This window comes from Anas acuta, chromosome Z (assembly GCF_963932015.1).
Source record: "Anas acuta chromosome Z, bAnaAcu1.1, whole genome shotgun sequence".
In the NCBI taxonomy this organism is placed as follows: domain Eukaryota; kingdom Metazoa; phylum Chordata; class Aves; order Anseriformes; family Anatidae; genus Anas; species Anas acuta.
In genome coordinates this window covers 29327555-29350682 of record NC_089017.1, presented here as the reverse complement: position 1 = coordinate 29350682, position 23128 = coordinate 29327555, and the positions used below count along the sequence as shown (strand labels likewise).

Sequence of the window (23128 nt, the reverse complement as noted above, 5' to 3'; positions counted from 1 at the left end):
CATACTTTCCTGCTGCTTCATCTCGTCCTACTTCCAATATCACTTTACTCTCTCTGGTCAGTGAGAAGCAGAATGATGACTGGAAGGGCTAATGATAAAGATGATGGTGTGGGGGCTGGGAAGACAGAAAGAGGCAGAATTTTCTGTGCTTTGTTTTTGCATTAGCAATCAGTACCACTCTTTTAAGAAAGCTTGCATTTGCTCATCCCAATCTGCCGGAGCCGTTCTTGACCGAGACTGACCTCCTGCTGCTGGCAGTCAGATTTTCCTCTGACTTTCTCTACTTCCTCTCCTCAAGAGCTGAGTGCTGTCCTGCTCTGTCACTTGCTTGCATTAAGGCACATTGTACTGCAAAATGTATTACTTCATTAATCAGTTCAGCTGGTTAACAGAAAGATTAATAGTCTTATCTTATTATCTTGAGTGCATGTGTCTCTATATTCAGAGTATTAAAAGAACTACAGGCTACGATTATGCTACAGAGAAGTTCCATTATAACCTTGCTTTCCATATGTTCAAAGCTTTCTGAAAATGTCGCCTTTGGAACTCAAATTTCCTGTGTCTAGTAAAAACTCTTAACATGCCAGGAAGTCTTCCTCCAAGCACACATCCCAGCCTTCTAGAGAATTCGGTGTATGTTTAAAGTACAAAGCAGGACTTACATTTTAGCTTAAACACTTTCAAATATATATATATATTTTTTCCGCTCTGAACTTACATGTCCTTGAGAGCCAGGATTGCTTGTCCAGCTGCAGGTATAGGCAGGATATGGGCCTTGTTTCAGAGTAGGCTCTCAGAGGTCCACTTTACAGAGTGGCTGCTACTGAAGTCCAAAACTCTCGCGTCAGGCTTCGGTAGCTCTTCAGTGCCATGGGACTGGACTCTCCACTATTTCCTACTTGTGGCTTTCTTCTGTTCAGTCGAAATTACCTTGGGTCACTTGCGGCTTATACACATGTCCTGTCATGCAGCCCATTTTTACAGTACTTGTCTCACCTCAAGCAGGATGCTGAGGTTAACCAGCTCTTGACAACACTGGGCTTGGTTACCCCCTGATGTAATCATGGCTTAGGATGCAATTTTGGTAGGTGCAAACAATCAACACAGACAGTAAGGGCTGGTCAGAGATGGAGATGAGAAAGCCTATGCTAATTTCAGGGGGTGCCATTAAAACAAACAAACAAACAAGGACTATCAGTTTAGCCAGTATGATTTCTTGTTTCTCCTGGCAATGCTCCTTTTAACATTCACACCACTGCTGCAGTTAGGGTGATAAAGCTAAAACATTGTTCCCAAGTCCAGTCTAGATAACCATGTTCGTATGTAGTAAAAATATTCATCCAGGACTGTGCCATTTGTCATATCTGAAGTTGTTGATTCACAGTCCCACATCCAGGGAGAGAATAAATATGACAATCTCTGCAAAACTTCAGCTTAGTTTCCTGTTGATGGCTACTAATGTTCTCCCCTCCTCTCTTGGGATATTAGTATTTACCTTTAGCATCTTACATTTTAAATATTAACAATCAGTAGGATTCTTGGCTAGAATAATTTTTCAGTAACTCACCAGTCCTCTCCCTACCATGGTGTGCTTTCCACATGCTGCTGATGACAGGTGTTGTTTTTTTTTTACACCTGTGAAAGTTGTTTTCTCATCAGTAAACACTCCTTATTAACAGCCTTGAATGACTCCTCCTCAGTCCATTTCCCCTGACTTCTCTTCCCAGTGAGTTATGAAACTAATCTGAGATCCCTCCCATAATGCATCTTTGAGCTGGAAACCTGGTTGCTAGCAAAAAACATACAGGCCAAAATGCAAGGATAAAGGAAAGGTCTGTGATCTTTTGCCATGTTGTAAAATATAAAGGATAAGTTTGATTGTTTGTTTGTATCTTTAATTAGAGGACAAATTATATGCTCTTCATTTTTTATTTTTGTTTTTTCACAGAGGAACTTTCCTCCTCTTGGGCTGGGTCAGTAAGCAAAACAGTATCAAGAAAATACAAGACAATAAATAGTACAATACAAAAAAGGGCTCATAGATGCATGAAGACACATCAATTCTGGACAGAAGCTGGATGAACTTTTAATCCAGTGAAGTGAGGAAGAGTAATGACTTAAAAAAAAAAAAAAAAAAAAAAAAAAGCTATGGAAAAGGAGGATTTTATTTAGAAGAATGGACAACATATGGTTCTCTGTCCAGAACCATAGGAGCATGCAGCAAGGCAGAAGAGAGAAAGGAGCTACTAAGTGGCTGGTCACTATTGCAGTTTACAAGCCAAGGTCTCCTTCCTCCTGAAGCATAACCAGCTCCAATATTTCACTAGTGTCCTCTAGTGTGCTGCGTTCTCATGTAGCCAGCGCATTAGAAGACATCTAGACAGTAGAAGATTTCAAATTATTCCACAAATAGGTAGTGCTTCCCATTCATTCTATTACTGTACAGTGCATCAGTGTGGGGGCAGAGAGCAATGGTACCCTTCAGAAATCCTTGCAACTTGCAAACTAGCATAATTTAGCAAGTCTGCATTTTTAAACATCATTATTCTAAGCAGCTGGAATGTCTGTTATGGTCCTAAAAACACATAAATAATGTATTATTTGTAATATCTGTACTTTATTTGAATGCTTTTAGAATTGTTTCATAATTTGATTAGAAAATCTTCACAGATATTCTCAGGTATATGAATGTTCAAAAGAGAATTCAGGAAGACTCTAGCATATAGCATATTCGATTTCCTGATTGACAAAAAAAAAAAAAAAAAAGGAAAACACAAATCTGTGGGTGCTGGAACAACATACAATGCCCCACCTTATTTCCACAGCTTGACTCTTTCTCTTGCACATTGTAAGTAATGCAAGGATGAATTGCAGACAGATCTTTCCATGTGTTTTTCTCTGTCTACTGGGTCATGTCCCACTGACGACAAGTACATTTTCTAGTGATCTGTTTCAGGTCTTCAATGCTTTGAAAACTAATGGTGAGCTTTTGAGATCTTTCTCCTTGGAGATAATGCATAACATGCTGCAGAAGACAGGAGAAGAAATGACATTGACCACACTTATTCAGAAGTGATTTGGTATAGGGGACTACCTTTTCTTCAGCCTGATGAGTTCACACTTTACTACTCTCCTCCAGCTGAGTGTGTGTAATGCAGTCTTCTGCTGGTTGCAGAGACAGCAGCATGAAGACGGTAAGATAGGTTTCTTAAAATGACATGAACACCTTGTCAACATCCATACACTTGGGAGGGAATTATATCCCTGCTGTTCAAACTGCTGTATGTCAGCTCTGGGACATCATACTAGTCATCTTTCCTCCCCAGATGATGGAAGCCTGTGCTGTCTTTCAAGCTGACATAGCTGTATTTTCTCTGTGTTAGGTAAAGTGCAGTATCCACAGCGTTAACAGTGCCTGCAGAGCAGATTGTGAAGCCCGTTCTCTCAAACCTCAGCTGTTATTTTAAGCACATAAGCAATAGGAACAAGGGCATCAATCATGTCAAGAATCTTTGCTACCATAAGACCTTCTGCTGTTTTGCTGACACCAGAATGACACAGACCTGTAGAAGTCTGGTGGAAAATGCCACCAGGTGGCAAAATCATCCACTCTGGACTACTGTTTCTGCCCTTCCGGGCAGATCCTGGAGATGAAGGCCAGGACAAGTTTGTGGTCAAGTTTCCTGTGTATTTCTTTTTCATGGAGATATGCTGAATATCCCAAGACTACATGCTGAGACAATAGCTTTATTTTCCACAAGCTGTCATTCTGGTGTGTCTGCAGAGAGCCCCATAGTAACTGCAGCATGCTGTAGGTGTCTGCCTGTCTGTCACATTAGCACCCGTCAGCAGAAATAAGCTCTCTTCTTTTTGTTGTTGTTGTTTTGTTTTCTTTGTGTTTTGCTTTTTTTTTTTTTTTTCTTTGATTTCCCTGGAGATTCCCATGTGAAAGTGAGAAGGTGAGATGTTCACATAAGAACAACCTTTGCTGCCTTACTTAATCTCCACTGCATCCTGCTGCAATGACACTAAAGCCACATTTATGTGTGGTTGATCCAGGTCCAGGCTGATCTAACAGGAAAGGACAGAAATGAAAGTGGGAAGTTGGAACTGCTTCCTTCAAATATGTTAGTGGGGTAAAAACTCTTCTCACAGAAGCTTGGGAGGAGCAGATAAGATTTTCCTCTGACAATTCTGAAACATGCTCTGAAACTAAGGAGTGCTAACAGCCTTGGAAGACATGGTCATAGTTCTAGCACCAAGACTATCCTTAGACCAAATCCAATCACCTATGGAATAACAACAAAGAGCCTGTAACATAAGTACGGGCTACATGTAGCTAGCTATTCAGGTACAAGTTCACATATGGGCTTTGTGAGCTCAGGTAAGCATGCCTGCACCCAGAGCAAAAAATACTCTGCCACAACAATTTGTGTGCTCTAAGGCACATTTCAGAAAAAGCTGAAAATGGAAGGCTCAGTGGAAAGAGACCCCTAACTGAAGCAGGAAGGAGACTTAGATCTGGTAGATTGGTTTGCAAAAAATAAAGACACCAAAATAATTGTACTCTAAGGGCCTGCCCTGGCTCTGTTTCACAATGTTCTGCGATTTCTAAGCTTAAAAAAAAAAAAATCTGCTACAAAAATACAGCTGTTACAAAGTCAGTTAATGTGCTGCTGGTCTGTTCACATAGCTTGGCTGAAAATGCTGCAAGGCAAAAGTAACAACAAAGATGTGCACCCCTTCCCTTCCTGTGCACCTTAATGAGGTGTGAACTCAAAAGGCTCTGTATGCCATTTATATGCTACCATTAAGTCTCAGCTATTTTTTTTTTCTTTTAAAAACAATGATGTTACAGTTCCTCAGCAATCTTGTGTATCGAGTGAGGCAAGGATCTGGGGGAAGAAGTAATACGTTGTTTTATTATTAAAGACAGTTGAAGAACTGAAAGCAGCCTGTTGAAAGAAACAGACTTTCTACTTTTTTAGTGCTTCACTTTATAATCTCCTAATCTTCTTTTAATTTGTTCTCATGGTGATGTGGTGGTGTGGTGATGCTGTGATTGCACTTCCAAGGTATTTTAACAGAAGAAGAGGTTTGTTTAAACCTTTTTTTAATAAAAGTACATAACATGAGACTACTAACTAGGCAGAAATAGATGGTGTGCATCAGGATTCTCTGGCTGTTTTCCTGGACAAGGGAAGGGAAATACGCTGTTGACTAAAATTTTACATGCCGTATTTCCTCTCAGAGGCATTATAATCTAGTGGATGAAACCTACAGTGCTGTATTGTCCAAGGTGAAAATTCTGGTCTGCTGCAATCAGTAACAACTTTAATACTGACTGCCAAAGGGCTGGGGTTTTAGATGTGATTATGTGGCATACCCATGAATTCTCCTCTGCCCAATATGCAAGAGCAGGGCAGGAATAGATGGCACGTGTCCCTGCCTCGGGGAGTGGGAACCCTAGGCTTCGCTTGGAAGAGCAGGGGATGACTAACACCAGTCTCTGGAAAGCTCCTGACCAGCACTCCCCCGATCTCTCTGCCCAGTGCATTTTACCCCAGACCGCAGAGCGTTTGCCTGGGGGAAGCAGCAGCAGAATCCATTCTGCCTGTGCCAAGCTCGGAGTTATATTTCTGGCTAGTTGCTAGGTAACTGTGCAGGAGGCTCTGTGGGGCCAGGAGTCTGTGCAGAACAGCATGGCAAAAGTATGAACTTTCAGAAATAATGAGCAACTGTCGCGCACATGTGCAAATCCTGAGTTTTCCGTGGTGCATTGCTGAGACGAACCTGAATGGGTTGATGCAGGAGCAGCAAGCAGCTCCTTTTTAACCACGGTGTTCTCCCCGTGAAAAATTTAAAGCCTCCAGCTGAAAGCTGGTGGGGCCACGGCAGCAGTTTTTTGCATTTGCAAGACGAAGCACTTGGCCAAATGTACCCGGTTTTCTCAGTTGCCTTGTTATGCATGAGGATGGCAGTACCTCACATGTACAGAGCTGTACGGAGACCTTGCCTGCCCTGTATAGTCCCTTAATATGATCCTTATTTGTTCCACTTATTCTGTGTCTGCAGTACTCACAGACTTCATTGTTGAACCATCATGTGCCGGACCTTCTTGCAATCATTTCATTTCCCTGTATTGTTGATAGCAAGAAAACCTTGAAAATAAAAACAGAGGTTTTAACAGAGCAAATTATATTTATTAGCAACTTTGAAAATAACTTTGAAGAATGTAATCTATCTTACTAATTCTGTTATGGAGATGTCAAACAATTCTTCAGCTGTTACTTATTTTAGCAGAAATTCTTCATGTGAATCGCTCTCCTCAGATTGTTGTCTGTCATATCCAGATGGGCAATTGAGAGTGTAACAATTATCCTTAGATGAAAATTATTTACACTCTTTTCATATTTTATCCAGTGCTAACATTAAAATGTATCAGGGGTTGTCAATATTTATATACACAAAACCTCAAAAGACTAGAAAATCCAGAATCAACAGAACTTAAGGTCAGCCTCTTACAAAATACATGAGCCTTTGATTATATATATAGAAAAGAAAGCTGTAATCAAGATATACTAGTGCAGAAATCAAAGGCAGTGGAAATGCTATATAACACAGTATTTGAATTTAAAAATGTGTTCAAGAAAGTTTCCTATGACAAGCAGCCTGGGCTTAAACTAAACAGAAAAACCATTACAGATTTGTGCAACATGATTTTTCTAAGATTGCAATATCCATGGCCCTCCTTGCTAACCATTACTTTTCTCATTTGTCATAGTATAAGGAGTTCCTAATTATTTGCTAAATCAGTTGCAGAGTTGGTCTTAGTAAGTGTACAGGCTCAAAACAAACAACAATAAACAAATAATAAAACAAACAAAAGCAGAAAGCTGCAGATTGCAATGGGCCTGCCTACTAGTACTTGAATCTTTGGCAGCAATCATGACAAGAATAACAAAATTAAACCTAAACCAACAAAAAGCCTGGAAATCTATGATGAAATATCACCAAAGTTCTTGTAATAGACTCTGGTAAGTGTTGATGACCAGTGCAAATCGTTAATTGTCTGTGACTCTCTCACTCAAAGCCTGAATCCTCTAACAACAACAACAAAAACGTAAAATAAATCAACACCCACAGATTCCCTCTGGCACGGAAAAAGGTCTGCTCTCCGCTCAACTGACTGTCACAGAGTTTACAAAACCCATGCTACACATAGCAGGAGCAATCACTTCCCCCATTCACTGGGCGGAAAACACCCACGACTTAATGTTTTCAGGTTGGATTTCTTCATAAAACAACCGGAGAGATAAAACTCCACCGTCATTGTTCCGAAGCCTAAAAGCTTGTGATTCCTTTCTATTTATTTCCACGTCAACTTGTGCTTCATTTTGAGGGCAGCGCGGGGTTTTAGCAGCTTTAGGACGTTTTTGTTGAACCAGACAAAAGAAAATTGACTTCCTGAGGGGCCCCCGTGCCCCCACCAGCGGTCTCCGAGCAATTACGAGGAGGACCCTTTAGAGCCCGCTCTCGGCCGCGGTGCCTGGCCGGCAGGAGCGCATTCAGCAGGGACACGGCCGGCTCTGAGGGCCGGGGGCGGTCACAGGGACACCCCCGTCGCCTGGCGCCCCGTCCCGGCACGGCACCACACCGCCGGCCCGCCAGCGCCTCGCACGAGAAGTACGTGCGGATAGATGTTCCCGTCGAGCGCGGCCGCTTGACGGCTGAGCTAAAATATTTCGCTCGTTAATTTGGACACAACTCTCGGGGAGCTGAACTCTCCCACCCCCCGCTCTCCCGCTCTCTCAGCGCAGGGCACGGGGCAGCGGGAACCCCAACATGGCGGCGGGCGGCGGGACACGGGCGGGCAGCGAACCCCGCCGAGCGCGGCCGAACCCCGCCGAGCGCAGCCCCGCCCCTCGCCGCCCATTGGCTGCCGCGCGGGCAGTATGCAAATGAGCCCGGCGGCCCCGCTGCGTGCGGCAGCCGCCAGGCGGAAGCGGAGAGCCGCGGCGGGGCCGGCGCGGGGGGGGCCGGCGGCGGTGTGCGCGGGCACGTGTGGGGCCGGGCACGTGTACCCGGGGCACGGGTGGACACGTATGTGCTGTGTGCGTGCACGTACATGTGGGCATGCACGCCCATAGGCACACAGGTAACGTACATACACATAGGTATAATACATACATACGCACGCATATGTGTATATACACACAGGCGTTAAGCTATAATATAAATATAATATGATATACACAGTATAAACTATTAAATCAGCCTCTCCCGCACCGCCTGCAAGCCGGCCCCAAAATGTTCGCCACAGCCTTGCAACTCTAGACGACTGGGAAAAGAGGCGGGGGGGGAGGAGGAGGAGGAGGAGGAAGCAGTGGGGGGGTGCCCGCCGCCCGCGGACCGTAGCTTTACTGCTTCCCCGGCTCCAGTCACAAATTTTCTTCCCGTCTGCTGCCGTACAGAAAGCCAGCAACAGCAACAAAACCAAAACAAAGTTAACAGCCAGCCTGAGAAAAAGTAATAAAAAATATATTATTTTTATTTTTTTTTTTCCTCGACACCCCCCAGACAAAAGGCAGAAGGCCACTTCTGGAAATCCAAACAAAACAAAAGCAAAGCAAAACAAAAAGCACAGAGCTCTTGAGAAAAAGAACTGATTTGTAACCTGGGAAATGTGAGGCCAATGGCCCGGTGGTGTGTGTGACAGGCTTCAAGATCCCGTTTGTTTAATGCAGTACGCTGCAATGGTATGCGGTGCTGGAAATTATTTATATCCACATATATGTGTAATATATGACTTGCTTGGCTCTTGTTTTTTAATTCTTCCCGGCTGAGACTTTGTCTATGTGGTTTCAAAGTGGATGTTATACCCTCTTCTTAAATGCTGATACTACTTCTGTTTTACAGGATGAGATATAAGTGGTGGATTGTTTATATTTTGCTATTTTGGCAGCTTTTGTATATGGGTCACACTTTTATGCCAGGAATCAGTTGATGGGAGTTTGCGTCCAAAAGTGCTGAACTTGGCACATTTCCTGATCCAACTTTCTCCCCCTCCCCCTGCTTTTCTGGCAGGCAACTATCAGTTAAATGCTGGAAAGGATTAATGCAAATGCTACTTTATTTGTACCTTCAGACAGTTCTTTTTCCTTCTCTCTTGTTGCTGTAGATACTGTTTCTTTACTGTCATTTTAATGTAATATTTTCTCTCTGGCTGTGTTGGTGGTTTTGGTAGTTAATGGGCTGCAATGTTAATGTATAATGTTGAGGAAATGGCATCGCTGTTGTGTATGGTCGGCTAGATAAATTGTCTGGAGCCTTGTGCTTGCTGGTCTCTTTCACACTATATTGCAGGACGAAGTGTTCGGGTGGCATTTCTGGCTGTTTTTTTTAAAGTTATTTTAGAGAGTTTCTTTTTGTTCCTCTCCCCCCCCCCCCCCCCCCCCCTTTCTTTTTCTTTTCCTTTCCTTTTTTTTTTTTTTTTTTTTTCACTGCTGTTTTGTTGTGGGACCTGTGTGTGTGTTTTAATTCATTCCTTTCTCCTGCGTGTCTGTGTGTATGTGTGTGTGTGTGTGTCTGTCTGCTTTCCCTCTTGTCCTCTCTTCGCCTGTGTGTCTGGGCCACATTTTAATGCACAATATCCCATCCATTAAGTTGTGGTTGAATGCGGAGTGTGTGAGGACTTGGCAGCTCTCAGGTTGAAGGGGGCGGGGAAGCCCGTTTCGGCTCTGACACAAGATGCCGATGTGGCGTGATCTGAATTATTATTAGGGCTGCGAACATGGCCATCTTCTCCTGCTGCTGGAAAGCGCTGCCATTGAACTTGAGACGGGACAGACAAGATCTCCAACTTTTTTTTTTTTTTTTTTTTTTTTTTTTTTTTTTTTTTAAGTACAGTAGCTGGCAGGGAAAAGGCGCCAAAACACACAAGATTAAAGTTCTCTGAAGCGGTCTTGTGCTGCTACCCTTACGACCTTAACTTTGAATTGCAAGGAGAAAACAAAATAAGCAAACAAACAACAACAACAACAAAAGGTTTTTTATTCTGATTTAGACAGACATTTAAGTCCAGCTTCTGTGTCGTAGTAGTCCCATCCCCCTGTCTCTCCTACCCCCCCCCCCCCCTTAAAAAACTGGCAAGTGATAAAAACTGGCAGAAAAGATGGAGGTGAAATCTTGTTCTTACTGCTGCTCTTTACCTCCAGAGCATTCAAGATCAGAAAATGTTATTTTTAAAAAAAGAATTTACTGTATCAGGGTAAGAGGGTTTCCATGCCTTTGTAAGGCTGAGAACATGACCCGCAGCGAGGACAAAAACTGCACAGTTGTGTAACCCAAAACGTTGTGGTTTACACAGCTTTACACTTGAGGTTTGATGTTTTCATTTGCTGGTCTGGGAGCTGTGGAAAGCTTGAGTATTATAGTCCCCATCAAACCGTATGTGGACAGAGGTCAAGCGCACACACCCTTCATGTATGTGTGTGTTTCTTGTAGAGCCAGTAGTGGTTTTCTGTGCTTCTGATTGTATATATACATGCTTTGTATCTGATCGTGCATATATGCAGTTTGTATATAGAATATGTTTCTTCTGATTACCCAGAAAAAAAAAGATTGCTAGTAAATATTATGATATATAAATTTATAGGTGTGATACTATGGTAACTCAAAAGTTGTAGTGATTGCTGTTCACATTCCAAAGGAATCATAAATACCTTACAAATTCAGCTGCATATGAAATAAATCAAGACCTCGTAAAACAATGTATTATCTGTTTATTTAGCTAGTTGTGTTTCTTCCCTAAATGTTTGCTACCCAAATTTTTGTCTGTGTATATATATGCTAATGGATATGTATACATCTGTATGCACGGAGGACAGAGCTCCTGTACACTGGGAAACTGACCAAGGCTGTGACTGTATCAAACACAAGTGAAACTTTACTTTGTAGTTGAGTGTGGTGGTACAAGAAGTCTCACAAGGCATGAAGAGTAGTCATATAGGTAGACTCACCATTAAGTAACACTAATGTGTTACTTAACTTACTTAACTTAATGTGATTTGGGTTATTTTTTACACATAGGTGACACAAACTGTATTTTACTCATGCTGCACAGTATTTATATGTGCACCTAAGTATTTGTATATCTAATGGGTTTGTGTGTGAGAGCTGCATTTTCTAACCATGGGTTAAAAATAAGTTAATAGTATTGCTGTTAAACTGGATGCAAAAAGCATTGTAAAGCTTGTCTTTTAGATCATGGGGAACTTTTAAGAAAAAATCTTGGAGTTGTTTCTCTGATGTTGAATCTTTTGTATTAAATGCTGTATATCTCGTTCAAATGCCCCTGATTTTTGCATTGGAATTTTCACGAAAATATAATTTCTTAGAAGTTCAGCATATGCATGTTTAGACAGTCAACCCAATTGCCCACTTGTATCTTGAGAGAATCTGAGGTTACACATTTCAGCATTAACAATACCTCTCTCTTTGATTTCTGATGCATAATAATAGTGTTGTGCTCCAAAACTCAAAACAGTTGAGCAGTTGTCTGGACAAAGGGCATCAGCTGAAATTTTGCTTTAGGAAGTATATCAGTGGCATAACTGGCCTTTCCACTTTTTAACATCATTATCTCTGAAGTTCAAGGGCAATGTCATCTCCCAGCATCTGATAACATTTGCGTACACTGTCTGCAACTGAAAGAGGAGAAAACACTTTCAGTGCAAGTCCAGGGTACTAAAATCTCCACTGCTAGCCAAAAAAAATGCTCCAAAAGAGCTAGGGTGCGTGTTGGGGATCAAGACCATCTGTCCCAGGGTTGATGTGGGTAAGGACTTGGAGGCAAATGGTCAACTTTTGCACAAGGTCTCCATGCAAGCCTAGGTCCAGACTCTACGGCTGCTGTCATTGCCACGTTAACACTGTGGCTCTCCAGGCTAACCTGCTTGCTCGTGTGTGGGGGCCTCTCTCAGGGCAAACCCTCCCTCCCATGCAGGTTTCCACTGGGATTCACTGGGAGGAACCAGAGGGCTGAACCAAAGACAACCCACACTGTGCCCACCTTGCCTCCTAGGGGACGTGCAGGAGAGGACGGGTCTGGAGCCCCATTGGGCAGGCGGCTCTATTCCCCTCAGGGTGCCTTCAGGTGTGGGGCCAGCTCCATCCTGTCCCAGCAGCACCACAACAGGCCGCAGTACTTGGCTCCGCACCCCGTCCTGGTCTGCTTTGGGTCGGGATGCAAAATGGCTCCCACCCATGGAGGCACAAACCCAGCCTCTCCCTGACTTCCCCTTGCAGAAAACCCGGCTTGGTGTCTTCCCTACCTTGCTCCTTGCTCCATGTGCTTTGCTGCCCTTGCCTTTCCTCACTTCCAGGACTCTGCCAGGCATTTCTTGCTGTCAGTGCATGGGTTTGTACCTCAAAGCTGGCCCTTGGCCTGGACCCGGGAGGATGTGGTGCCTCCTGTGAGTCCTGCCTGGGAAAGAGCAGGCTTCTGAAGCCTCTGCAGCCCTCAGGGCAGGTGACATGGGGCTGGGGGCTCACCTTGGTCCTCGTGGAGGAGTGAGAAGGAGAAAGGGGTTGGGGAGGGCTTATTGTGGCATTAGATCAGGTCCGCAATAATGGCTTGTTGTGTAAGAGTTCAAGCACTCAGAGAGGTGTGTTCAAGGACATCAGTGCATTTGTGCCAAGGGGAATGTCTTTTATGGTAAATTAACTCCAGTTAAATTGAATATTTATTCAAAGGGAAACTCCGGTATTTAAAGCTGGCGTTATCAGCTTTTTGCAGTGTCTGGGTGAAGGAAGAGATGATAGGATTTGTGGGGTATTCTCCACCAGATAGGAGAATAAATGTGCTCGCTGTCGTTAACCCCGAATTTGCCTCATCCTTTCCCGCCCGAGTGCTTGCTCTGAACTTGTCACTTATTAATGTGGTCTGCGGAAAGGAACAACGGTGGGTGTCGGTTGAACCCTACAAATCCGAGGGGACTCTGCAAGTGCAGCCAGAGACCGAGGTGCGGAGCGGACCCCGCAAGGGTTAACGCGTGGGGCTCTAGCTGTTTCCTTTGACATTACCTGTCTTGCACGGGCTCTCTCCTTCCCCCGCCCTTCCCCCTTCTCCTTTTGGTTTGTAAATTTATGTGAATTGCAGCTGGTAGACTTGGCAAGCTCCCCTCATTAAGAGCCCTCTTTGAAAATGGGCTGTGTTTGAGCATTTCCCTAATGAGGACAGGACGGGGTTAAAAAGTGACCATTTCATGGTTGACTTGAACCTGCCTACTTTCCTTGATGTGTCGTCGTGAGATGCCTGGCGTGAATAAACTCACTTCGGGAAGGAGGAAGCCCGTGGTCCCTCCAGGACACCGCCGGGGGCTGCGAGACGCCACCGGCAGAGGCAGCACCGGTGCCGGGGGGAGGCAGACGCCGCGCCCCCAGCCCCGCCGTGCATTCAGGGGCACACCGGGCAAATTCCCTTCTCCGAGCCTCCTGCCTGGCCAGAAAACGCGTCCCGGGGCTGCAACTCCCCCGGTGCCGCGGGGGCCGAGGTCGTATCCCGAAAGGGGGAAGGAAAAGAAACCCCCTGCAGACGACAGCCCGATCCCCTCCCCGTGCCCCCCTCCCTCAGCCGCCGCCGCAACTTTTTTTTCCCACCGGAGGAGAAGGAAAATGAGGGATGTTTGCAAAACGTGCTCGTTCCTTCTGCGGCGTTAGGTGGTGATTAATAAAGAGGGAGGGCAGGGGAGGGGGATATGGTGGACAAGGAATGTGTTTGCAGGAGGAGGAGTGTAAGGGATGGTTGTGTAATTAAATAATTAAAAAAAAAATACTTAAGTCTCATTTGGGGAGAGAGCTGGAACGGGGTCCAGAGGGTGTAACCGGTGAATTTTTCAACTTCCAAGTTTTGAACAGTGAGAGGAAAAGCCAAGGGGAAGACTGCGCGCGAGCAAATAGGGAGGGAGAGCGAGGGAGAGATTTATCGTTTGAATTTTCAAGAGATCATTTTTATTATAGTGGGCGTTTGGAAAGCAGTCTCTTAACATTACCCACAGAGAGCGGGAGGGAGGGCGGAGGGAGCGGATAGGCAGAGGGAGCAGGAGGCAGCGGCAGCCGCGAGAGGAGCCCGGAGATTGCGCGCTGCGGAGCTTTCCCACCCTTGGGGGACGCACACGCTCGCTCCGGCTCGCTCCCGCACACATGGTCGCTGCCGTGCAAAGTTTCGCCTGCCATCGCTCCGGGATTTTGCTGCGCCGCTCCGGGCTGTAACCTTGAACTTTCGAGAGCGTGGTGACAGTGCCATAATAACCCACCACCAACTTCTTAAAAAAAAAAAAAAAATTAAAAAAAAAAAAAGCCAAACAAAAAATCCTCCCGCCCACCCCCCACCCCCCCCCGCTCGAGTCCTTCCCCCCTCATCTGCAAAACAACCAGCAGCAGCAGCAGCAGCAGCAGCAAAACCAAGACTCCTGCGCCGCCGACAACAAGAGGGTTAAAAGTGTAGATTGGATTTCACCCCGGGAAATCTAGCACACGGAGTGAACTTGAATCTTTGGCTATTTAAGGAGGACCGGGGTTTGTTGTGAAGTTGTGATCCAGGGCAGAGCCCCGTCCTGATTGATTTCATCTTCCTTGAGTCTCAGATGACTGTAAAATGAATAGATGAAATTATTCCTTTTTTGAGGCTTTTTCTTAGGGGCTCTCCGGGCAAGCGTGGTCTCAAAGCGAAGTCATGATGTATTCTCCAATCTGTCTCACTCAGGTATAGACGCGTTTTGTTTCATTTCATTTATTTATTCGTTTATTTACTTATTTTCACGTGCTTTTTTTATATTTGTGTGTGAGTTGTTAATGAGTCATTGCTAGTAGTGGTAATGGGTTAACGCGCAGTTGTAACTGCTTGTCAGATCCAAACTCCTCTCTCAGGAGGGGAATACTGGAGGATCAACTGTACCAGGCCATTGTTTTGGGGAGATCCATTCAAAGTGTCACTCGGAGACAAATGCTGTTAATTGCTAGTGCATAAGGAGTCAAAGGTTAACAGAATGGAAATGAGCGCAATTACGCAAAAAAAGCAGGTTCGAGAAGTATTGATTTGATTGGAATCAAACACTCCGCGGTCTTTTCAGCCCGCCGGCGTACGCGGAACCTAACGAAAGCCTTTAAAAGGAAAAGTGCTGTTTTTGACCGAAAAAAAAAAAAAAAAAAAAAAAAAAAAAAGGCAGCGAGCGCGCTCTTGGCGCGAAGCGATCCCGTCTTAGGCTTAATTAGCAGTGCGCAGCCTGCCAGCGGCGGGGGCGAGGGGGACGCGGCTGCCTCCCGGGCGCGCAGCATCCGCGGCGGAGCGCGGAGCGGGGCTCACCGTGGGGCTCACTGTGGGGCTGGCCGCCGGCACGCAGCGAAGGCAGCTGGACGGGGAGCCGCGGGTCCCGGCCGGGGTTCCCCCGAGCGAGTTTGGGATCTGGGGGCCGAGAGGTGCCCGGCCGCAGCCGCCGAGGGGAGGTCGCTGCCGGGGCTGCGCTGGGGAGGGGGCACCGGCCGGGGGGATGGAAACGCCGTGGGCAGAAGGCAGGGGATAGTTCTGAGAAGCTTTTGTGAAAGTCTGTCTTAGGAGGATGTGATGTAAACTGATTAAGCGATAGCGGCTTGCTTCCACATTGGCGCAACAAATAGCTAAAGAAGGCGAAAACGTGCGAAAGTGGCGTCTCGCGCTGTACGGTAATTAAGCGGGCAGCGACGCGCTTATAGCTGCATGGCGAATAAATAAATGCGATTTAAGTTATTCGACAATTAGAAAGCATTGTAATTCAAAAGGACTGAAGTATTCATAAATTGTGAATGAAGATGGAAACAACGATAAGGCTTATTCAGTGATTGGATGCAGTCCTGTAGCTTTTTGGCTGACACATTTTTTATTGTTTATATTTTGTTTGGCATCTAAGTGTGATTGACTTAGATATGGATATTTTCAGAAAGTAAACCTGAGCGTCAGCGGAGCAAAGCTGGAAAAGAGTGCCGTAGAAATATTTCTTCCTCAAAAGAAAAATTACTGCATGTGGCAAGCATTTTGTGTAGCAGATACACGTACGCTCGCAGGTACACACAGAGAAATAATTGCTTACCTTCAATTAGCAAAAATCAATTCTGTGTGTCCTGTCCGTCGTGTGAAATGACAGGCAGTGAGACCTCTGTCCTAGGATATATACCTTACAGTACAACTTAGCACTTCTAACACAGAAAACACGCACGTTTTCACTACCACCTCTAGCACGGCGGGCAGTTCATTTTGTTGTTTTCTGCTCTAATGACTTTTTTTTTTTTTTTTTTCTGTATCTTTGCCTTTTGGACTCAGATGCAATAGATTTCCTCACTTTTCGCAAATCTATATTAAAATACCATACCTAGGTACATACAAAAACATAACGTTATACTGCTGCAGTCACAGGTACTGGAGAGCGATTCCTGGCTTTCGTGTGTTAATAACTTCTACCTTACATTTTGTAATCCTGCTGTATCATCTGCTGTGTAGGAGCAGTTCACACTTAGAGGCACATGTAGGGAACACAATTGCAGCAGTTTGGATTTTAATTTGGATTTTTTTTTTCTCTATCTGTTCGAAATGATAAGAGCGGTTTTGAAATCGTCTTTCCTCTCCCCAAATTAAAAATTCAGATTATGTTGGAAATGAGAATGTATGCTTTCCTCTATTAATTTATTTAAAGCATAAAACTGATGAATCTTATTTTGGTTTGCAACTGAGTTAAAACAGTACTGCCAAATTTGTTCTCTATTGTTTTCTGCCTCTCTAAGGCTTTACACAGATGCATGTTGACTGTGATAGGGTATGCTCAGTAGAAAATATTTTGGTTAAAGTTCTAAACACAGAACACCTGTTTGGATCAAGCTAGTGCACAAGCACCAGTTCAGTTTGTGCCGATAGAGTGCTGAAGCACCTTTCAGAAACTAGTCTAAAATCCCAAAGTGCAGTTTTAAGACAGCCCTTGGCAATTCAAATGTTACCCATGACTGTTTCAATAAAAGTTTGGTGGATGTAAAATAACTTCGAGGAAGACTGAAGACTTGGCAAAAGCACTTTAATCAGGGGGTGGGGGCATGAGGGTCTTTTTCTCTGTCCCCCACATGTCTCTTTCCCCCTGTTTGGGAATGAGTATAAACTACATTTATCTCTCTTGCTGAGGCATGATAGTTACCGCATGCCTTTAAGTGCCTAGACTCTTGTGATATTTTTACCACGTTTATTTTTATGTTATGGTGGTCCAGGAAACTCAGAATATGTAGCCTTTTTCTTACCCCCTTATAATATGTTACGCACAAGGAAAATCCACATGGGGAATTGAGTGCATGAAGTTTTTGCTGTAAAATTTCTAGACTTCTGCCTTGTATACTTGTTGTATGAACCTAGGTTCAAACTTTGATGAATTGATATCAAGTTTATGAGTGGAAAATATGAGAGCGGCACTGCATTTCCCCTTTACCTATTCCAAAAAGAAAAGCCGGCCTATCTATCATCATTATAATACAATTAGACTACTGGTATTTTTTCCTTTATTTACAAACTACATAGTTATTCTATAATAACTTCCATTTTAATTTAAATTGTCAATACAGAATGGTTCACCTGAGCCATTTGATATGACGTTTGAAAATCTTTCCTCCATAAATCACTCTACTGCAAGAGCAACTATGGCACATGGGTAAGTGCCACATAAAAATCATTTTTCAATATTGCGGTATGAATATTAAGGGGAAAAATCAAATTCTGTAGATGGCTTTTTAGGAGGTTTAGTGGTGAATGTGTGTGATTAATTGCAAATCTCCATTTAGGATCCTTTTTATGGGCACTTCTTCTTGTCAAGTAATGTTTCATTTGAAAGGACTCCAGATGCACAATGAATCTCTCACAGATATCTGATAATATTGCTCTAGAACAGGATGTTCTTTGCTGTCTTTCTCCTTCACACTCTTTCACATATATTTATAGCTTTAGGACTTAATCATATCATGAAAGGAAAGCCTGAATACAGTCTTAAAAAGGTTTCCTTTTTTTTTTTTTTTTTTTTTTTTGCTTTTCTTCACTCTCTGAAAAGGAAAACATTCAACCACTATTCAACCAGTGGAGACTGAAATTTAAAAACAGGCATTTATCTCTATAAAATTTTCATAGATATAAATGCTATTGGTTATTATTGGTAACACAACGTGCAGCACCTGAAGGCGAAGCCATTCTGGAAGAGTTTGCCGTGTCCATCTTAAAAAGAAAACTAGATCTGCAGTTTTCTAGTAGTGTAGAATTTCTATGTTAATTTTATTGCCATTTAAAGTTATAAATGTTGGAATCTGTTTTAGACATAGGGTAAATTATTGTATTTGGGAAAAAAAAAATCTCTCAAAGCTCTTCAGCCCCCTGTCTTTTTCCTTACCCCACATTTAATCACAGATATTAGAATTTTCAAGATGTGAAGGAATTCTCTTTTGCTCAGTCTAAAATTAATTGTAAGGATTTTACACTGAGAAACCTTCCTCCTTATGCTTAGTTAAAATTTTATTAACATTTTATGTAAATGCTCTGATTAAGATGACTTTCATAGGTGAAAAAATAAACTTTTGATAGTAGTTAGAATTGAGGGGGAAAAAAGCATGGCATTGGAAAGCGTATGAAGATAGGGAAGTCTTATCATGGGCTGTGGTTACTCAGAGCAGTATTGCCTTCCCACACAAAGAACAGATTGTGGTTTAACTCTTTCCATGGCCTAGTTTCATGTGCCAGTATAGTATCAGAATTGTTCAAATCTCTGCTGGAAACTACTAGTCAGTTTAATTATTGCCTTTGTGACTTTGTCAAATGTCGTACTGTAGTGGAATAGTTTATGTGCTGAATTATCTTCTAATATTCTCTCTTCCCCCCCCCCCCCCCTTTTTTTTTTTTAATTATTATTATTGTTTTTTCTCTGTGAAGGTAACATGGACATAGGGAAATGGCTTGCAACTTGTTTTCTGTTTAATTTGAGGGTGGTGGCGGAAGCAAGGTAACCAGTTCCAGTAGGTTTTTACCATTCAGGAAATTTTAAAGTTTGTTTGAAATTTGAAGATAGAAATACTAAATTCTTGTCCTGAAGCTTCTACAATGGCAGTCTGAACTCTCTATAATTGAGACCATTAGTTATACTTTCATCATTTTTTCCCTAATGGAGTTAATCAACCTACTGATTAAACATAATTCATTCCCTGTCTAGCAATGTAGCTAAAATATTAGTTTGTTAATTGTATAAATGTAATTGTATTTAAAAGGTTCAGTTTTAGTTTGATTGAACCGTGCCAGTCAGAATGATGAACAATCTGCATGGTATTTTAAACTACATATGCCTACACACAGAGAGATATCTTCCCTAAGGTCTCCATTGCAAACCAAAATACAGTAATGTTTGATAAGCAGATCACACTGTTTTAAACAGCAGATTGGTTCACAGAAGAGGCTTTAGTTTTTGGGAAAGGCCTATTTAGATATTAACATGGATGTGTAGGATGGTACTTTAAGCAGACAAAACAAATTAATTTAATTGCTATAGGATGTGCTTGTAGACGACAACTACACATTACCTCCTTAATGTAATACATATTGCTGCTAGGCAGAAGATAAGAACTTTCAGGTGTAGCCAGATGATAGAAAGGGATATTTTGGAACTGTAAATAAATTGCATGGGTATCACAAAAGCAGCATTTGACCAGCGGTGCACTCGTAATGTCACTCTGCCACAGCATGCAGGAACACAAAGAATGCAAAGTTTGTGCCAAGTTGCCATTTTTCATTGTACACCTCAGATTGATTTTTAAGGGGTTTAGAATAATTGCCACACTCATGTGATCAGTTAACAAATTAACTGACTCTGTGGGGCTTCAAAACCCATAGTGGAGCTGCCAGAAGAAAATTAATGTAATTTTTGTTCTCAACTTCATAAACTTTCATTTTACAGAGTTTGGGGGTGGTGGGAGGGAAGCCCGAAGAGCTAAAAGTACAGAAGCTTCTGTTCAGGATTTGTGTACGACACGCTGTGTCTTTTCCCCACTTTCCCTTACTATATACTGGTTTCTCTAGTTACCACCGCTGGAATGGTGCTGTTTCAGTGCTGGAATGTTGGACGTTTGATAAGAAAATGGATCAAGTTTAATGGCGCATGCTCTTTGTGCCACCAGCAGTCTCTTGCTGAGAGCATGCTCCAAAAGCGGGAACTGTGTGGCATTACACTGAGCATGTATATGCTTTGTGTTTCTGTGCCACAGAGAAGAGAAATGAACTGTGTGGCATTCGCCTCAGCGTTCTGAACGTTTCTGCTCAGATTTTTTAAAACCGTATAGTGTCCTCTTTGCACAATGGTACTTTTCTTGATGCTAGCCATTCACTCAGAGATTTAAATGTTAGAAATAAAACATCTCAATAGCATCTCTTTTAAATGATGTAGTCTTTATAGCATTGTGGGATGAAGTGAGGGGAGGCATACAGAATAAAATCTTCACAGGGTTCTTTTAAAGAGTGAAATATAGGGAAAATGTGATTCTCCGTGTACTTTTGTCTGTTGCCTGATAGCAATAATAAATGCGTAAAAGATGTTATGCAGAATTTTGCATAGATTTTAACTAACTATTTAGTGTTTATTCTCTTCATCTTGGAATTCACTTTAAGATTTTCAGAAATCTTTCTTGCTAATGCTTTGATTATGAGAGGTTACTGACTTTGAGTTTTCTTCCTCTCTTCTTTTTATTTTATTTTATTTTTTTTTATTTTTTTCCCTCCACTTCTCTTCACAGGATGAATTTCACCCGTTCATTGAGGCACTTCTTCCACATGTCCGTGCAATTGCCTACACTTGGTTCAACCTCCAGGCTCGAAAACGCAAGTACTTCAAAAAACATGAGAAACGAATGTCAAAGGATGAGGAAAGAGCAGTCAAGGATGAGCTACTTAGTGAAAAGCCCGAAATTAAACAGAAGTGGGCATCCAGGCTCCTCGCCAAGCTGCGCAAAGATATTCGCCAAGAGTTCCGGGAGGATTTTGTGCTCACGGTGACTGGGAAGAAGCACCCATGCTGTGTATTGTCCAATCCTGACCAGAAGGGTAAGATTAGGAGAATCGACTGCCTGAGACAGGCTGACAAAGTCTGGCGTCTGGATCTAGTCATGGTGATCCTGTTCAAAGGCATCCCCTTGGAAAGTACGGATGGAGAGCGGCTCATGAAATCCCCACATTGCACAAATCCAGCACTTTGCGTCCAGCCACACCACATAACAGTATCAGTCAAGGAGCTTGATTTGTTTTTGGCATACTACGTGCAGGAGCAAGGTAGGAAGCAGATTGTTGTGTTTCTATGTTAGTGTGTCAAACTCTGATTCTGAGTAGCCCTGTTTCCCCTATGGGCTCACTTCCAGTGAAACATTATTCTGTGGTCTCTATACGTAATGTGGGTACATATCCTTATGTAAATCAGCATGTATACATATATACACAAATACACATATACTCCTACAGACCTGTGCAAGTGACATGTATGTTTGACATATGTCTCTTGTTCTCTTTCAGGAGAGAATAGGACATACCAGAGTAGCACTTTAGTTTGTCTGAAGCTGCCTTATTTATTTATTTACTTATTTATTTATTTAATTTATTTATTTTCATGAAAAAGGGGCACAATATTGTGTATTTTTTCCAGTAGTGACTTCAGAAAACATTCTTCTCTTTAAAGTTTTTGTGTGTCCTCCCCACCCAACCCACCAGTATTGTTAGTAACAGATGCAGGTATGTGCAATTGCACAATCACAATAAATAATATAAATATTTATTCTTGCATTTTCATTTACAAATAATCAAAAATCCATCTTTATGTTGATGATTCTATTGTAACTCTAAACGCAATTATAGACTTTCTCATGACTATTAAATAAATATGAAAAAAAATTAGCACAAGAATGCAGCTTAGTAAATATTTAGTAGTCAGAATTACAGCATACACTACTTTACGTTTTATTCATATTTATATCATTAGCTCATGATTCCTATCTGAGTCTTGAAAAACAAAGATATTTATAGAGAATTTTCCATAAAAAGTATATTTTCATAATCACACCAGTATAATTAATTTTATTTGGCAGATAATTAAAATATGAAAAATCACAGAAAAGCTCCTTTAACTTAGTTTTATGGAATTTAAATACAAACAGTGCTTCTGGTAATCATATCTGAGGGAAAAAATGCTATTCATTTTACATATTCACATAACAATATTCATATGCAGGTCCCCCAGAATCGTAAATGGCTGTAAGTAGATAAAGGTTTTCCTCTGATCCTAAGCCTGCTGAGAAACATTTTCTCTGTGTGCATCGTTTGCGTTCTTTCTGCTGATTATATCATCCTCTAGCCATCTTTGTATTGCTGGCTGATTAGCAGCAATAAAACATTTATTTTTTAGCCGCAGATCTAAACCAGGGAAAGTTTGAACGGCTGCAGATGGTGGGCCATTTTACAACTTGGCCTGGTAGTAGGCAGAAATGGCCTGCAGAAGGGCAGATGGCAGGCTGTTATCTGATGCCCGATACATAACTCTGGATCTAACTGAAAAATAAGCTGAATGGATTTTATTAGTAACAAAAAAGTGAAATTGCACATCTTCTTTCAATGTGTATTCATTGTTTTAAAGAACAGATACACAAGACAACCTTTTTATTTTCAATGAATTTTTCTGTTAGAAATTCAGTCATTCAAATGGTGTACTGTGTTCCTGTGAACGTATAAATAGTTTTCAATTTTGTTATTTGTTCCTCATGAAAAAATGCCTTTTTTTCCCTCTTGTTTGTATTTTATATATTTTTTCTCCACAGTAGTAGACAATGTACTTAGAAATTTTGCAGCGACTTTAAGTAGTTGCACAGTCTGGTAAATCTGATCCTCAAAAGCATAAAAAATAAGTTTTCTATGATAGCATTAAACAAAATATCTTAATTACAAAATATTTTTAACTTCAAATTTCCTTGAAGGAAAAAAAAAAAAAAAAAGAACATTAGTTTGAATGCAAATATTGCAAGATATAGCTTACTGATTAATTCTAATGGATAT

General features: G+C 42.3%; 1 protein-coding gene across 15 annotated transcripts in view; it reads left to right on the top strand.

Moving 5' to 3' along the window:
- Window positions 1–13000: 13000 nt before the first annotated feature.
- The window catches only part of NFIB (nuclear factor I B), a 187000-nt gene continuing 176872 nt past the window's right edge, over window positions 13001–23128 (top strand). For 7 of the 15 annotated variants that reach the window (XR_011091472.1, XR_011091470.1, XM_068667981.1 and 4 more), the window contains exons 1-2: window positions 13002–13025; window positions 20830–21361. Coding sequence is in view for 13 of the 15 variants with exons in the window: in XM_068667981.1 (XP_068524082.1) it covers window positions 20944–21361 (418 nt within the window). In the remaining 2 variants the exon portion in view is untranslated. Of the gene's footprint in view, window positions 13026–13910; window positions 14768–20268; window positions 20398–20829; window positions 21362–23128 lie in introns of those variants that run through there. The other 8 variants (XM_068667985.1, XM_068667983.1, XM_068667975.1 and 5 more) reach the window with 7 other exon arrangements.